An 18,464-nucleotide genomic window follows, 5' to 3' on the forward strand; every position below is an offset into this window, starting at 1 on the left:
GTAGGATGGGCCCTGGGAATGGAGGTCTAGACAGCAGGCAGATTTCCAGGCAGTGGCTGGGACAGGCTGGGGAAGGCAATGACTGCCCCTGACCATTCAGAATATTTTGCTCTATGTTCCTGTGGATGTGTGTGTGTGTGTGTGAGTGTGTGTGTGTGTGTGTGTGTGTGTGTGTGTATGTGTGTGTGGTAGTGCAGAGAAGTGCGGGATGAATGGGGGTAGAGTGCTTACCAGATATAAAGTCTGCATGGTAAACTTCTTGTCACCCTGCCTGGACCTGGCTGACACTCGGTGTACGTAAGAGTGTATACAGATTTCTTGTTAGGGGTGTTTTATGAGACAGTAACTCATACACCCATGTACACTCTGATACAGCAAAAATATCACACACCCCACATATAACTTCCTTAGTAAACCACACACAGCACATGGAGATATATACACGGATCCCTCCTCTACTACGTTCTCAAACAACCCACCTGTATCACAATCCTCTCCTCCAACACCAAACGCTGGAGATGAGATATGTATATAGACACACACACACACTATATACATATATGTATCTCCTCAAATCTCGCACAAACTCAGCTAACTTCAGCCATCGCTAAATACCTCTATAAGAACCAGTCACGTGTCATACACACCACACTTGTTAACACATTCTTTTTTTTTTTTTTTTTTTTTTTTGTGGTACGCGGGCCTCTCACTGTTGTGGCCTCTCCCGTTGTGGAGCACAGGCTCTGGACACGTAGGCTCAGCGGCCATGGCTCACGGGCCCAGCCGCTCTGCGGCATGCGGGATCTTCCCGGACCGGGGCACGAACCCTTGTCCCCTGCATCGGCAGGCGGACTCTCAACCACTGCGCCACCAGGGAAGCCCATGTAACACATTCTTGAGTAATGCCAGACCCGCTTTCTACAAACCACAGTAAACCACAGTCTCACTAACCCATGTCAGGGTTGCCAGATAAAATATGGGCTATCCAGTTCAATTTGAATTCCAAATAAAGAACAAGTAATTTTTCAGTATCAGTATGTCCCAAATATTGTATGGGCCATACTTACACTAAAACTAAGTAAGACCAAATACTGCATGGGAATACTTACACTAAAAAATTATTCTGGGTTTATCTGAAACTGAAATTTAACTGGGTGCCTTTTATTCTTGTTCGCTAAGCCTGGCAACCCTTATATACTTACCACCAGCTCAGGTATTATATATTTATTGTATTTTTGTTTAGTCTGTGTCTTCCCCTACTAGAATGTGCAGCATTACCAGAGACTAGAACAATGGAAGAGTGCCAGATACATAGGAGTAGCTGCTTACTGAATCTTGGTGAATGAACACACACCATAAATACAAGCCACACCATGTAATGAGGAAAAGTTACATGTCCCAGAATTCCTGACTTGTGAACAGAAACCATGCACACAAAGGCCACAGACACACATAGACACATCTGCACTGTGCTCCCCATGCCAACCCCACACTTACCACAGACTTAACTGATACACATCACTCACTCTTCCCACATACTCACAGTCACCACCGAGGCCTACAGTACCAACAAGACAGTGACAGAGTAAGTACTGATTGGAATTAAATACTGGAGGATCCACTGGGAACCACACTCTCAACTGTGTGTATTCACTGCACCTGACACGTGCCAGACACTCGGTAAATACTTCTGGACAGAGGACTGATGAACCCACCCTGAGCCTTTCATTCTCCCCTCAGGAATCTCAAAGTCACAAGAGGATCCCCCTCGGCTTGGATCCACTGTGGTGGCCCAAGGCTGCAGCCCAGGGGCAGGGGAGGTCTCCTCTGCCTCTACATTCTTCTCCTGTGTTTCTTCTCCACGCAAGCTCATCTACGCTGGTAAGGGCGCAGGGCTCCTCAGGTGAGGGGGTGCTTGGCTGTGAGGCAGGAGGCACACAGATCCCAGGGAGGCTGAGAGGAAACCCAGGGTCATCAGAGGTGATGAGGGCTCTGTGGAGGAGCCTGGGAAGGATGGCTGAGCTGTTACGAGGGTGTGGATCCTAGCTGAGTCTGGTGGTGTGTGTGAATCCTGGTACTACCATGGTGGGGAAGTCAAGGAGCAGGGGCCAGAAAGGTCTGGGCTTGAGGTGGAGGGAAGAGGGACCAGATGAAGCATCTTCAGAGGAAAATGTAGGCATTGTCTTTGCCTTTGCCTTTGCTTCCAGAGAAGGACAGAGTTCTGCATCATACACCTCCAGCCTGAGAGCAGGACCATCCAGCTCAGGTCCACACAGCTCACACATACATCCGCCCTCCAGGCACAGCCCTTCTGAGAGCACACAGAAGCCCCAAGCACCACAGCCCCATTCCACAAGGAATGCACCACCGATATTCCCAAAATCACACTCCTTGTCATACACGCATCCAGCCGCATCCCTCACATACCACAGCCCTCACCACCATACTCCACACCCCTGTATACAGACACCGCTCCAGTATCCCCCCCACGCACATGAAAAGCCCACAGATGACACCAGATACACCGCTCCATCCTACGGCCAAAAGACACCAAGCTCACGACATAGCTACGTCATGCAAATGTCCCTCCCTCGTCTACCACACCTGCTCCCTCAGCTTCCGGCATGGCCCATGCATGTTATTATGTTTTTAATTTCCTTTTTCAGGAATACGGAGATCACATCAAGACACTACCCAGCCTACCGCACCCCTAGCCCAGGTTCAGGAAAAAGGGGAGACCGCTCCCCCATTACACTGTGTCTCCTCCTTACCCTCTTCACCCTGTAAGAACGATCTGCACCCAGACAAAGAGGAAAGGGGCATGAAAATATACTATATGCAGGTACAAGTGAATAAGGGTGTAGCTGTCTCCTGGAAGACAAAGAAACCCTTGGAGTTGCCTGAAAAGCAGCTGAGGATAGAAGAAGTGACCCTTCCTGAGGATGTGTGTGCATTAGCCACTGACACCTCTTCTGATGTGTCCACCGAAAGCCTCCTGTCTGACAGTGAGCCCACTGGGGAGGAGAAAGAGTATGAGGAAAGGGCAGAGCCAGGCAGCCCATCAGGGTCACCTGCAGTCCAGGAGAGACCCAGGGCCAAGACACCGGACTGGATGGTGACCATGGAGACCGGCTTCAGGTGCATGGCCTGCTGCCGGGTCTTCCCCACCTTGGAGATCCTCCAGCAGCACGTGACGTTCGACGTCCTGGAGGGCTTCAGCTGCCGTGTCTTTCATCTCACCATGGCCCAGATGAGGGGCAATGTGGAATCCGGGAGCACCCCTGAGGAGGAGGGCAGTGTGGAACCCGAGACCACCTCTGAGGATGAGGAGGATGAGGAGGACGAGGAGGACGAGGAGGACGAGGAGGACGAGAAGGACGAGGAGGACGAGGAAGAGAAGGAAGAAGGCCCCAGCCCGAAGAGACCCCGCAGGCAGGCTGTTTTCTCTCTTTTGAGTTCTACACAGCAACTGAGATTCATGGGACAGAAGATCCTGGAGACGGTGTGGCCTTGGAAGAGGTAAGGCTTGAGGCTGGCAGTCTTCTGAGCCTATGTCACGAGGGCCCAGAGGAGTCTAAGGGAAGGGGCCGCACACATGTGCTGGTTGACCTAATGGCTCTGCAGTGGCATCCGATGGGACACACCCAGCACTACCAAAGGCGTTGACCTCTGTTGACGTCAACAAGAAGGTGGAGCCTTTTCCTAGGCGTTTTCTCAGGGTCTGCACGATGGACCTCAACTCTTAAGAGGACGTACTGCCAGCAGCTCCTTCTCGGCAGAGAGAGCCAGGAGTGGTCTCAAGAGAGGACAGGGGCCCTTGCAGGACCAGAACTTTGAGGTCTGAGAGCCTTGGGCCTGAGCCGAGATCTCACCCGGACCACTGGACCTAGCCTTCTGTGACAAAGGGGAATATGAAAGAGAGTCACGTGGAAATGAGGTCCCCCGAGATATGGAAATGTTCCAGAACCTCCGTTGCGTGGTCGTTGATCTGGAGCCAAGCTCCCTGTGGTGTGTGTGGCTCTGAGCTTTAAGGCAATGCTGGAGGGTAACCCTGACCAGCAGAGCTTGGAGTGCTGCTTGTCTCTTCCTGTTCTACCTCATTTGCTTTATCCCTTCCAGGGAGAAGAAAGGACCCTCGGGAGAGTAGCAGACAGAATGCCGTGGTCTGAAGGAGGATGAAGGGACCGGCCCTCAGTCTAACATCATATGACAATAGAAGCGTCCTATGCAATAAAGGGCATTTTCCAAACCTTTCCTGGAGCTTTTATTTAATTACATTTTTCTATCTATGCATCTACCTGTCATCTACATCTGTATCTTTCAAGGTTTGTGAACAAGCTTTCACATAAGCACTAGAGACGTCCGCCAGCATTTTCCAGAAGAGGCCTGCAAGTTGCTGGGGACTCCTCACAAATAGGGAATGGCCACAACCCCTGCCACACAGACTATGCGCGTGGCCCTCCTGACGTACTCCCACTCTCTCTCTGAATTTCCCAACGTCTGAGATGAGGGGGCTGGCTGGAGGCAATGATCACGTGCAGGCTGAATCTTCTCCAGATTCTGATTCTCTTCCTGGGCATATCGTCCTCAAGCACAGTCTCCATGTCCCTGGCCACACTGATCTCTCTCCTTCAGTCCTTCCCTCCCTCCCTCTCCTGCTTCCCAGTGCAGAGAATACTTTTTTGCATTTGAGACGACATTTATTTTTTGTTCACAGAATTCTCACCTGTTCTACTGTGGCCTCCGTTGTGAACATTCCAAAGCTGAGAATTTTCTTTTTTTCTCCCTCATTTCTGCTGAGTCTTTACCTTCCTAATGCAGTGAACTCACAGTGCCTAGCTGACTGGATGGGGAAAAAGATCCAGGGAGCAAAGAGAAATAATAAAAGAATATATTAGTTAATGTTTCATAGTGTTATACAACTACATGTTTTTAAAATTTTGGAATAATATTAGGAATCTTCTCTTTATAAAAAACTGAATTATTGGGCTTCCCTGGTGGCGCAGTGGTTAAGAGTCCGCCTGCCGATGCAGGGGATACCGGTTCGTGCCCTGGTCTGGGAGGATCCCATATGCCGCGGAGCGGCTGGGCCCGTGAGCCATGGCCGCTGGGCCTGCGCATCCGGAGCCTGTGCTCCGCAACGGGGGAGGCCACAACAGTGAGAGGCCCACATACCGCAAAAAGAAAAAAAAAAAGAAAAAAAAAAAACTGAATTATTGGGCTTCCCTGGTGGAGCAGTGGTTAAGAATATGCCTGCGAATGCAGGGGACATGGGTTCGAGCCCTGGTCTGGGAAGATCCCACGTGCCACGGAGTAACTAAGCCCGCGCGCCACAACTACTGAGCCTGCGCTCTAGAGCCCGTGTGCCACATCTACCAAGCCCACGTGCCACAATGACGGAAGCCTGCGTGCCTAGAGCCCATGCTCCGCAACAAGAGAAGCCACTGCAATGAGAAGCCTGTGCACCACAGCCAAGAGTTGCCCCCGCTCACTGTAACTAGAGAACGCCCGCTAGCAGCAACAAAGACCCAATGCAGCCCAAAATAAATTAATTAATTTTAAAAAATTGAATTAGTTTCAAGGGTACAATGTATAAAAGTACAATAAAAGCCCCCCTTCATAACCCCCCAACCCCACTCTCAAGATGGAATAGATATGCTGTGATACAATTTAGAGTCGTAGTACTACTACTCCTCCCACCACATCCGAAATCCTCTGGGCCCGGTGCAGCAGCTTCCTTTCACAATGCTAGGACCCGCCACAAGACAGATGATAATCCCTCTGGACATTTCAAGGAGCAGCACCAAGGCAACAGTACCTGGGAAATGCCACTGACAGCTCAGAATATCCATGGCATTTCTAGAGCCTCGGCACTGCTCTCGCTCTGGGTATGAAGGTTCAAAAAGCACGTCAGAGAATGTTCATACTTGTAAACAAGCTCCACCTTTGAAACACAATCTACATAGAACCACATATATAAGCCTGCACAATGGATGAAGCCAACGTCTCCTCCATGATTGAACTTCTGACCACCTTATTGTCTCCTCAGCCATAAAAGGTCAACTGCAGACTCACGATCTTGCCTTGTCACCAGAAACATCCAAGCTTGGATCAGTCTAAGACCAGATATTTGCTCTGTGAACTATTAGAGACTTGTCACATACACACAGGTAGAACAGGATTATTTCTATCTACCTGGGGACCTGGAGTCTTTCACATTGCTCCTGTTCAAACTCTCACAACAGCAAAACTTTACCTACAAAGGGTTCAAGCTATGACACTCCCAATTTCCACAAACCTCCTCAGCTCTTGTGAGTCACATGCAGCCAATTCCAGGAATTGGAAACATGGTTGTGAGGATGAAACTGACTTTGGGGCTCCCCTTGGATATGGTCTTCCAGACTTACCCAAAGGCTATTAAGAGGAAGGTTTACCCCACCTCAGGGAAACCCGAGGCAGTACTTGCAGTCAAGGGCTGGCCATGGCTTCTGAGCTACATCCAAAGAGCAGTTCATACTGTACCTGGGTCTGCTGGAGCCATTTCTGACTGTGCGAGAGCCAGCACGTACCGCTCCTCAACTGCCTCCATTGTGGCTCATCAGTAGGGCTGTCAGATTTAGTAACTAAAAGTACAGGATACCCAGTTAAACTTGAACTCCACATGAATAATAAGTCATCACTTTTAGTATAAGTAGATCCTATGAACTATTTGGGGCATACTTATCTTCCAAATGTACTCGTTGTTTTTCTGACATTCATATTTAACTGAAGAGCCTATATTTTATCTGTCAACCCTACTCAGCAGAAATGATGGAGGCTTATAGAGATCCAAGAGATGCCTCAGAGCATCCTCAGCTTTTATTTCTATGTCCTGGACAGTGAGCCCGAGCTTCCCACTCCCATTAATTGGCTATAATGGATTATAGTCTCCATTTTAGAGGTTTTGCTACTTGTCATTGTTATTATCTTCCTCTCACAGCAGTGAGAGGCCCGCATATTGCAAAACAAACAAACCAACAAACAAAAAGGAATAAGCTTGAATCATTCCTCCAAATCTCAGTGGTTTAAAACAACAAAGGTTCATTTCCCGCTCGTTGTACATGCCCATCATGGGCTGCCTAGGAGTTCTGCTCTTCGTTTTCCTTATTCCTGCCCCCAGCTTGACAAAGCCACCTCTCTCAGTCATCTTTGTAGAGAGAAAGAATTCTGGAGCCTCACACTGGCAGTGTGAGTTCTCGCCCAAAAGTAACACACATCACTTCCACCCAAAATTGTTGACCACAATCTTATTTTTAGGGAAACCACTGCCCAAAACTGCCTGCCCTGACCAGGCCCGATAGTAACCACTTTCACGAGTTGTCGTAAAACAGGAGGTCCTGGTAAGGAACGCGGAACTAACCAACTACCACCAACCGGAAGAATTAGGGAAAGGTCAAAAGGAGAGGAGACTCCTGTCCATATGTCCTACCAACCTCCCAGAATCCTTCTCTCTGGAACCTATCTTAGCTGAGCAATGTGTGCACCACCAGAAAGGATCCTGAGTCAGAATGACTGGCCGGAGACAACCCAGAAACGAACCCCATCACCATAACACCTGAGCCTGCGAGCCACATGGCAGAGCAGGTCTCCTGGGTTCCCTCCCCTCCTGCTCTGCACCCGGACACCCCTTCCCAATGAAGTCTGTTGCTTTGTCAGCACGTGTGTCTCCTCAGAAAATTCTTTTCTGAGTGGTAGACAAGAGCCCACTCTTGGGCCCTGGAAGAGGTCCCTCTTCCTGCAACATTATCATGTGTCTCTCCATTTTCTAAACTCCTTAGGCAAAAGTAATTGTGAACACTACTACTGCATAGTACAGAAACCATACAGGAAAATTCGAATCCCTCCCTGTTAAATAGGAGACTTGACAAAACCACCAAGCTATGCATTCACAAAACTGGGTCTAGAACTCACATCTCTTAGGTCATGATTCAGAACCTTTTCCCACTATGCTATATGTTAGGATTTTTACACCGAGACAATGTAGTTGGGTTAATAATGCCTTTCATTTTTTGTTTTTGTTTTTTTTTCATAAATTGATTCAGGAGGGAGGCTTTGGAAGCCCCTAAAACACTTGCCTTAAACTGAAAAGCAACTGGAAAATAATCCCACTGCCTTTTGAAATGTTTGACCTAGTAAAGATTAGATGTCTGGGAGGCTTTTATGTTCTGAATAGAAGGAATAAAAAGGAAACAATCTTCCTAAGACTTTAGGAAACGGGCGGAAAAACTCTTGACTCCCACTTTGCTATTTTGATTAGCTCGTTGACACTTCAGTTCTTTGACTAATAGCAGTGGCAACAGCTGGAGGTTAGCCAAGATATAAGTATATATAATAGGGTGGCGGCCCCTGCAGAACCACATACCACTGTAAATGCTTTAGCTCAATCCTATTTGCTCATAGGTCTGTGCAAAGTAACAAATGGTTCTGAAACACTTATTCCAAATAGCTTTCTTATTATTACTTTAAAGATAACTTGGCTGCCAAATACTTGCTCCCTGGTGAAAAAGAATGCATATATGGGAGGAGGATTTATGTATCAAGATATGCTGCTTATTTCCCTCCTGCTGATACAATGCACATCTAATGAATTGGAGATAATCTTCCTCTCTTCCCCAAATTGTAGATAAATGAGTATGTCGTTTCTCCCTCCCTTCAATTCATCCTGGTCATAGTTATTTTCTTTAAGAATATTATTCCCCTGCTTAAATCTTAAATGGCTTCCCAATGCGAGAAGAATAAAACTGAAAATAGTCAACCGAACGTTCAAAGCCCCGTAGGGTTGAAGACCCTGCCGAGTTTTCCAGACTAAGCGTAACACTCACCTTCCCGCCTCCACTCAACTAGGCCAGACTTCCCTCCCTCCATCAGAGGACAGGCGCTTGCTCAACTCATTTCTTTCAAGAGTATAATTTTTCAAAGTACAAATTGTTTTTAAGTTCAATTAAAATCCCACTTTCTACAGGAAGCCCTTCCAGATATCCCAGTGAGAATGGACCACACATTTTCCCAGCATGTTAGTTGTACCTCTGTGATAACTCTTTTCACATCCTTCAATCGGGCAGACTCTTAATGAATGTGTCTGATTTCCCCCACAACATAGAGTAGGAGCCCTTGGAAAGTAAGAGGCCATGATTCCTTATCTCTGGATTTTCCACATCTCCTTGCACCGAGTATGATCCCTAGCAGGACCCTGTGGGCTCCTGGGCACAAAGCCTGTATCGGTGTCCCCCATTTCTTGATTACAGGAAATAGGCTTCATTCAGCCTCCATGACCTTCCCTGAGTTCCAAGGAGCAGGTTCAAACAGTTGCTAATTAGAGAAGGGAGGGGATGCGAGACAAGGGAGGAATAGTCAAAAGAAACACTAGTGCAGCCTTGGGGCAGGGTCTTGGTTCCCCCTTAAGGGATACACATAACAATATCTTTGAGCTGTTTTGCAGATACTGAAACCCCCACTAGGTGGGAGAAGTTAATGGTGTGCTACCCACAAACACGCAGACCCCAGAACCAGTTGGAACCGTAAGGTTGATGATGCTGACACCCACTTACCTCACCACCAACCAATCAGAGAAATGTCCATGAGCTGATCATGCTCTCCTCTTTGAACGATTACTATAAAACTCCTCACTACCCTCTCCAGGTCAGGGACACAGAGTTTTGAGGGCAATCGCCTGCTCTAGCCCCCTTTGCCTGGCAAAGCAATAAAGCTATTCTCTTCTACTTCACCCACAACTCTGTCTTGAGATTTAATTCAGTGTCAGGGTACGGAGGCCGGATTCGGCTTCAAGTATGAGCTCCCCTACTTGCTCCTCTATCCCGCAAAAAAAAAAAAACAAAAGCTTAAATAAATTAGCAAAGTACTGGATCTTCTTCCTCCCTAGGCAAAACAATGTCCTGACCAGTGGCCTCTCTTCCTTTTCCCCATACCAGCACAGGAATGCCATCTCTGCATTTATGCTTGCCTGTCACCATGTTCACGTAACTGAACAAAAGTGACAGCCCTCGGGCTTCCCTGGTGGTGCAGTGGTTGGGAGTCCGCCTGCCCATGCAGGGGACACGGGTTCGTGCCCCGGTCCGGGAGCATCCCGCATGCCGCGGAGCCGCTGGGCCCGTGAGCCATGGCCGCTGGGCCTGCACGTCCGGAGCCTGTGCTCCGCAACGGGAGAGGCCACAACAGTGAGAGGCCCGCGTACCGCAAAAAACAAAAAAAGTGACAGCCCTGTTCATCCCATGTCCTGTGTAATCCACCCAACTCCCTTCGTCTCCATCTAAAACTATTTTTTACACTGCCTAAAATTTAACCATAGAGAATCAGGACTTTGAATGTTTACCCTTCAAAGATTTTTATTAAAATACAAGTAACCTCATGAGAAGTGGTGCCTTAACTTAAACCATCATCAGCCACTGTTTTAGCAAGGACTAGGGGAAAACAGGCTGAGAATTGGGCCATTTTTTAATGGCATTGGAAATGTAGAGACAGGAAGAAGAAGAAATGGTATCTGATCAGGAGGTAGAAGTTGGGGAGGTGGTGAAAAAGTACCAAAAATAAATATTCAACTTCCTCATAAATTTGCAACAGACAAAATCTTCCTGAGCTGGTGCCCCTGTGTGAAGCAATGTATTAAGGACATAAGACATAGAGATCCACTGCAAATTAATCATGTTAATAAACTGAGCTGAGACTCAGAGAGTTCAAATAACTAGGGTTGAGAAGAATATTCCAAGTTTATTTTTCAAGGAGCCCAGAGATTGAGGTAAAACCCACAGCTGTAAAGAACACCTTTGCATCAAGGACTTAGCTTCTATGTATGAATTGTAAGTAAGGGAAGCAGCCTTAGAAAGCAGAATCAGATGATTACTGGTGCCTAGGAAAACCTCTGGCCTAAAGAAGTCATCTGAAGTTAGCCCCATCTTCCTCTAAACCCATTTGGTAGGGTTTTGAAAATCTCCTCCATGAACATAATACACTTGACATGAATTCATGGAAGTAAATGAGGTTAACAGGATCTGACCAACACCTTAGTGTCTCTTCCAAAGGATGGGCAGTGTATCCATAATGAGGAAAGGGATATGAAATGCTCACAAATCCCATGATGAAAATGCCTCTTGGTCTATAAGTCATGTTTCCCTGCTGTTCATAGCTCTGAAAAGGATTAGAGAGAAACCTACTCCTGGGTGTGACAACTGGGGTCACTGAAGATTAGATGTTGCCATGAGCCCACAGAGTCTGCCCTGCAGAAAGCAGTAAAATGATCAAACCCTCACTCCTTCTGCTGGAATATTTACTGTTGACACAAGAGTTCAGCTGTAGACTATGAGCAAAAACCTTCTGTCAATCACTTTCAGTCCTTAATTGGATAAAAAGAGCTAGAGATCTTTCAAAACAGTTGAAGATTGCTACCTGACAGGGGGCTGGGAGTAGTGCAACTGGCATATGGGTAATTTTTAAGGCTACTTTTAAGTGTGAAGCCCTTTGACTGGTTCTCTGTCTCATGGGTGTCCCAAAATTTCCATCTCACTGAAATTTGGAAAAGAATTCAGGTTCTGTCTTTCCCCAGAGAGGGGAGGCAGCCACAAGCTTTACAAACCTAGCGTTTGTACATACAGCGAAGCTAGATTCGCTTACTATTGGAGCCTGACAATACTTGATACCTGATAAAAATCACTGTCAAATAACATTTATAAGAACCCAATTGCATGAGATGGGGTACGATGTTGAGGATCACAAGCAGTTACAGCAAAGGCCTCCAGGTGCCCAGAGTTTAGGGCAAGCAAATGAGTATATAGGAAAGGCAAAATTTAAAAATGGCAGACCAAATTTGAATGGACCAAGTAACTGCTTTGCCATTGTACATTCTTCCTATTCCCCATCACCCATCCATCTATCCATCCCCGCAAAACATACCCCAACCCTAGTGACAAAGGTGGAGGCAAAGCCTGGAAGGACAGTCCACAGGTACTGAGGTGCTCAGGGTTGGGAAGGACTTTGATGCTTGTGAAATCCAATCCACGGTACCTTTGAATTTCCTCTGCCATGGCTCCACCAAGTAATTACTTGGCACATGTCCTAGGACCTCCAGGGACTGGGAATCCACCACTTTCTAAAACAACAACAAAACTCAACATATTTAGGCAGATAAAACATATTTAGGCAGATAGAACAAAAAATTCTTCCTTGTAAGGACAAATCCACTTCCCCAGAGCCTGTGGCTTCTGGTTGCATCTTTTAGGGCCACAGAGGAAAAAAAATCAACATTCCTCTTCCACAAGACAATCCTTCTAATATTTGAAGACTGTTATCTCAGCCCTTCAAGTCTTTTCTTCAGCTGCACAGCCCTATTTCCCTAAACGTCCAGATTTCATTTCCACATTGTGATCCAAACTTTCTCCTGAATGTGGGTCCTAGTTGCTTTATATTTATCTTAGTCTACAGTCCCCAGAACTTAACACAGTATTCCAACTAAGGTCTGACCAAGGCAAAGCAGAGTGGGGTTCTTACCTCCCCCACCAGAGATACTTCTCTTAAGACTGGCTTTTTGGTAGCCACATCAAACTGCTAACTCCTACTGAGCTGATACAGCCACTTTAAAGTAGCCAAGTCATACTTCAAAACCATTATTTCTCACCAAGTAATGGAGCTATCTGGGTTATCCAGACCTCTTCTATCCCTCACCCAAAGACCATCCATAAGCCTCACCCCACCAACATAAAAGCACAAGAAATGGGTAAAGTTTTCTGTTTTGTACTTTCCTTGGAAAAAGCTGAAAATTATTTGATTCGCCCAAGACTCCTCAAAATACCCCAGGTCAGGGGCTTCCCCGGTGGCGCAGTGGTTGAGAGTCTGCCTGCCGATGCAGGGGACACGGGTTCATGCCCCGGTCCGGGAAGATCCCACATGCCGCGGAGCGGCTGGGCCCGTGAGCCATGGCCGCTGAGCTTGCACGTCCGGAGCCTGTGCTCCGCAACGGGAGAGGCCACAACAGTGAGAGGCCCGCGTACTGCAAAAAAAAAAAAAAAAAAGAAAAGAAAAAAAATACCCCAGGTCAAAAATTGTCATCTCAAAACGTTATGCAGCTCGGTGAGCTAATTTCGTGAATCTTTAAATCCCATGAAGGATACCTAATGCGTTAGACCATTAAGTGGATCCTGCCTAATTAACAGTCAATCCTAGGGGAAAGAGTGCAGGTCTGTCATTAGAGTCACCTGAGTCCGAATCTCAGCCATATGCATAAAGTGCTGTTGGCCCAGGACAACTTCTTCTGAGTCTTGCTTTCCTCCCCTAGAAATGGGGCTAAGACATCCATCTTGCCATGGCCTTGTATAAAGTACTTGACACAATGCCTGGCCTGTGGCGGATGGGCAGTAAATGCTATGTTTCCCCTCGCAGCACAGATTATTACAGCTTACACCCCATTTCCCTAGCTCTTAGACAAAGGGCCCGGGACTTGCTTGTCTTCACATCCCCCAGACCCTCAACACCACCGTTAAGTAGACACACATTCCTCTTGAATATAAATGTGAGCATTTGGCTTTAAATTCAGTTGTGTATCATCTAGAAATAATGACATTTCTGCTCTGGCCTCTCAGTTTCAAAGGGGTATTTTTTAATTCCCAGGGAATAGCTAAGATTACCTATTATTAAAAAGAAAAAAGATAGACTCTACTCAAGTCTTGGGCAATCGTGTTCAAATGGTGCTCTAAGTCTCGGAGAACAGGTTGACATTGACATGTCTAATATTCTTAATGTTGACCCAATTTTAATCAGGTAACCGCGTTTCAAGACACAGCCAGAAACAGGAGGGGCAAGACGAGGCTCTGACGGGGAAAGCCAACCTCTGATATATCCAATTTCTGACCTATGGCTCAGTCAGCTCAAGGAAAGTTTTGTGGGTCCCCAGTGTCTTCCCAGGGCGACAGACACTCCCACACGGCCTCAACCAGGCTGAGGTAATTGTTACTGTTATGGCTTTAACGATGTGAGTGGGAGAACATGAGAATTCTGAAAGAGATTTATTTACTGCAAAGCATCCCAAATCTCTCATTAATCTGCTTTTCATTTGGCAAACTCTTCCTTCGTTAAAAGTGCCACACTCTGCTCTGCGGTTTATGACAAAGTAAAAACGTCTCTGGGAGGCAAAGCAGCAAAATGGAAAGAATGGGGGCTCTGGAACAAATCAGACGTGAGTTTGATTTCCAAGTGTGCTATTTACTTGTTCTGTGACTGTGGGCAGTTTTGCTTAGCCTGTTAGAACCCCATCGTCCTCATCTGTCAAGAGAAGATGATTGTCCTGTCCTGGTTTATGAATATTGAGATCAGCCCTAGGCCCTAGGGCACTATGTTTGTTTCTCCTTTAAGGTTCAGTGGTCACCTGCAAAAGGAAGATCATTATATTACCAACTTCATACACTTCGTGATGAGGATTTAAATGGGTGAATGTATGTAAACTAACTAGAACAGAGTCTGGCACAGAGGAAGTTCTATACAAGTGTGTGTTATCATCATTAAGGATTAAATGACACACATAAAGGACGCTTTGAATGGTGACTTGCACCTGTTACATATGAGGTGCTCAATACATGTACGGGAAAACATCTCCCCTCCCAACTAGAGACTTTTCCTCGGGGTCTGAAGAAACTCCTTGGGTGGGAGGAGCTTTTCAAAATTATATACTCAGGGCTTCCCTGGTGGCGCAGTGGTTGAGAGTCCGCCTGCCGATGCAGGGGACGCGGGTTCATGCCCTGGTCCGGGAAGATCCCACATGCCGCAGAGGGGCTGGGCCCGTGGGCCATGGCCGCTGAGCCTGCACGTGTGGAGACTGTGCTCCGCAACAGGAGAGGCCACAACAGTGAGAAGCCCGTGTACCGCAAAAAAAAAAAAATATATATATATATACATATATATATATGTATATATATATATACTTTCTTGCTCTACCATTTGAAAATAAGTTCCAGACACCATGACAGTTCATCCCTAAATATCACACATCTGCTAAGAATGAGTGTTCTCCTATATAATCAGAGTATCACTTTCATATATCCACATTCAAATTTCCCCAGTTGACCAAAATTGTTTTTTTTAATTGTTTTACTTTTTCAATCTAGGGTCAAATCAAGGTTCACACATTGCCTTCGATGATGTCTTTTAGTATCTTATCTTTTTTTTTTTTTTTTTTTTTTGCTGTACGCGGGCCTCTCACTGTTGTGGCCTCTCCCGTTGCGCAGCACAGGCTCCACACGCGCAGGCTCAGCGGCCATGGCTCACGGGCCTAGCCGCTCCGCGGCATGTGGGATCTTTCCAGACCGGGGCACGAACCCGTGTCCCCTGCATGTGCAGGCGGACTCCCAACCACTGCGCCACCAGGGAAGCCCTGTCTTTTAGTATCTTACATCTTTTCCTGAAGAGCATTCTTTTTGTTTCTGTTTCTATTTTTACAACCTTGAAAAATTCAGGACAGTTGTCCTATATTATGCCCCACATTCTATATTTAATTGTTCTTCACCACGAGAATCAGGTTAAATATTTTGGCTTAAGTACTACATAGCACACAGGGGACACTGTATGCCTCCCATTGGGTCAGGTATCTATTCTAAAGGTTAATTTTCCTTGGCAATGGAAACACATAATCCATGGGATAATACCTCTTGCCACCTCCAACAACATTTTACTCAAAAGTTTTAGTATTCTTTGATGATCTTTGCTTGAATTGCATTCAGGTGCAAAATGGTGATTTTTTAAAAAATTCTCTCCTTTTTCTACATGTACTATAATCTTCTGTAAAGAAGAGCTTTCCTACTTATTTCTTCTCTCTCCCTCTCTTTCCCCTCTTCTTTCTATCACTCTAGATTTATGTTCAATGTGATATAATCTCGTACCATCATTATTCTTTTCAATGCTCAAATTGTCCCATTTTGACAAGTGGAAGCCCCTTCATCCTGGCTTCTGTTATTCTTTTGACATGATCCCATTAGTCTTGGAGCACTTCCCTGCTTGACAGTGTGACAAGATATCCCAGACTTACCTTGTATTGTCCTTGCCCCAAACCTGGACTTAGTTCTCCAAGAAACCCTGGTTCCTTTCAGTACACGCCAATATCTGTGCGTTGTAACCACTCTGATGAAACAGAATGGATCTCCCACCCCAAATTTGGTTGGAATGTCAAGACTGATGACACACAGGAAGAGGGTATGAAAGGTTTATTACTTACTTAATGAGGCTTTCTGGGGAGAGCAGGGTAGTCTTCATAAGCTGGACTGAAAATGGTTTGTGAGAGCTGGAAGAAGACCTGCGGGGGCTTTTATGGTGGTTAGAGGGTGAGGCTGGTATGAGGGCCTCTGTGCACAGGCAGGGGCTTGTGTGGCTTGAACTTCCCATCAACACCAAAGGTGGAAGCACTCAGACTTTCTTTTTTTTTCTGTTTTTTTTTTTTTTTTTTTTTTTTTTGCGGTACGCGGGCCTCTCACTGTTGTGGCCTCTCCCATCGCGGAGCACAGGCTCCGGACGCGCAGGCTCAGCGGCCATGGCTCACGGGCCCAGCCGCTCCGCGGCATGTGGCATCTTCCCGGACCGGGGCATGATCCCGCGTCCCCTGCATAGGCAGGCGGACTCTCAACCACTGGTGCCACCAGGGAAGCCCTCACTCAGACTTTCTTATCAGATTTCCCGGAAGTGGGGCACAAGGGGAGGAGGGAAGGATGAGGTTTAAGATGTCAGCAAACATCAAATAAATGGGGTCAGATAAAATTTAAAGTAAATAAAATCTAAAATATTTTTTAAATGTGTTTAATTTAAAAAACGTTAAAAATAGAAAAATTTTTAAAAGTTTTTTTAATTTTAAAAAATAAAAATAAATTAATTAAAATGCTTTAAAAATGCGGTCAGACTATTACACTGGGCTACACTTACATTCTTTTACATAAGTCTATGAGATAGAGATCTGTTACATAGGTACCATGTGTGCCCAAATCACCTTCACAGGGTACATGTCAAGTACCTGGAATAAGAACACAAGGCACTTCCAGCTCTTTAAGTGGGAAACAACCTCTATTAATACACAGTAGCAGCAGCAAAATCATTATTCCTTTGCAAGTTACCTGACATTTTCCAATTGTTTCTAAATCAGTTATGGACCGGGCTATCAATTTTCTGTTTAGAAAATCAACTTTAGAAAGGATATGTGATTTCATGATGTCAGAGGGCTCCCCAGAGGGTCAAAAGCATTTAAACTTCTCTCTCAGTCAAGACATCAAGATAATTCTAAGAGCCTCTGTATTTCATATAAATGTCAGATTAGAGCAGCTCATCACTAAATTCAATTAATAGAAATAACCATTACATTTAAACACTCAAAAAATAAACCTACAGATCTTTGTCAAAACATATAATGATAATAACAATAATATTAGAAGCTAACATGAACTGAATGTCTTTATGTTCCAAACACATTACAGTCATCCTCGTAACAGTTCTTTGGATTTACTATTAATATTATCTCAAGTTTGCAATGAGGAAATTGAAGCCCAAAGAGGTGAAGTAATGTGACCAACATCCCACAGCAGGTAAGTGAAGAAGTGAGAATTCAAACACAAAGCAGAAAAATAACATTGAAAATTCAACATTTCGGGACTTCCCTGGTGGTCCAGCGGTTGAGATTCTTTGCTCCCAGTGCGGGGGCCCCAGGTTCAATCCCTGGTCAGGGAACTAGATCCCGCATGCTGCAATTAAAAGATCCCACACGCTGCAACAAAGACCCTGCAGGTCACAACTAAGACCTGGCACAGCCAAATAAATAGACAGACAGATAGATATTTTTTTTAAAAAGAAAATTCAACATTTCATAACTGTATTTTAGCTCTGAAAGTAGAACACAGATTGATTTCCACTCAAGACAGAAAGTGCCAGACTGGCTCAGATTTTAACCTAGTCAGCATAAACTTTTATTCTCTGCTCTTCTATTTTTACCTTAGAATATTAGGGTCCAGCATCCAAGGCAGCCAGTAGCCAAATGACCAGGGATGGGGCAGATGAACTGTTTGGACTTTTCCAATCCAAAGGATCACATCAGCAATCAGTTTGGGATTCAGTGAAGTATGCCCTGTTGCGGTCTTGAGGTGATTTTTTTCGGCTGAAATCCAGATTGCTCTGTGTTGTAACCACTCTGAAGAAACAGAATAAACCCCCCACCCAAAATCTGGTTGGAAAGTCAAGACTGATGACACATAACAAGAAGGTATGAAAGGTTTCTTACTTACATGAAATGAGAGAGGTGTTGAGTTCAAAAGTACCTACAGACTAATGGGTTAAAAAAATGGTTCAACCACTGCTTGACCTTCAGCTTTGGAGAGCTCAATATCACATGTGTAGTGTAATAGTCTACATGACATAGCTTTCAGAGCACTTGTACACACATCTCATTGAATCACCTC

General features: G+C 45.7%; 1 protein-coding gene across 2 annotated transcripts in view; it reads right to left on the bottom strand.

The window, feature by feature from the left end:
• Positions 1-18,083, bottom strand: part of LOC132502203 (lipoyltransferase 1, mitochondrial-like) — a 38,073-nt gene extending 19,990 nt beyond the window's left edge. Inside the window, exons 1-2 of one of the 2 annotated variants that reach the window (XM_060118050.1) lie at positions 18,001-18,083; positions 12,055-12,139 (exon numbers count right to left, since the gene is read on the bottom strand). In XM_060118050.1, the coding sequence (XP_059974033.1) occupies positions 12,055-12,074 (20 nt within the window). In that variant the 5' untranslated portion in view covers positions 12,075-12,139; positions 18,001-18,083. Of the gene's footprint in view, positions 1-12,054; positions 12,977-18,000 lie in introns of those variants that run through there. The other variant, XM_060118049.1, reaches the window with a different exon arrangement.
• Positions 18,084-18,464: the final 381 nt, after the last annotated feature.

This window comes from Mesoplodon densirostris, chromosome 14 (assembly GCF_025265405.1).
Source record: "Mesoplodon densirostris isolate mMesDen1 chromosome 14, mMesDen1 primary haplotype, whole genome shotgun sequence".
Lineage (NCBI taxonomy): Eukaryota > Metazoa > Chordata > Mammalia > Artiodactyla > Ziphiidae > Mesoplodon > Mesoplodon densirostris.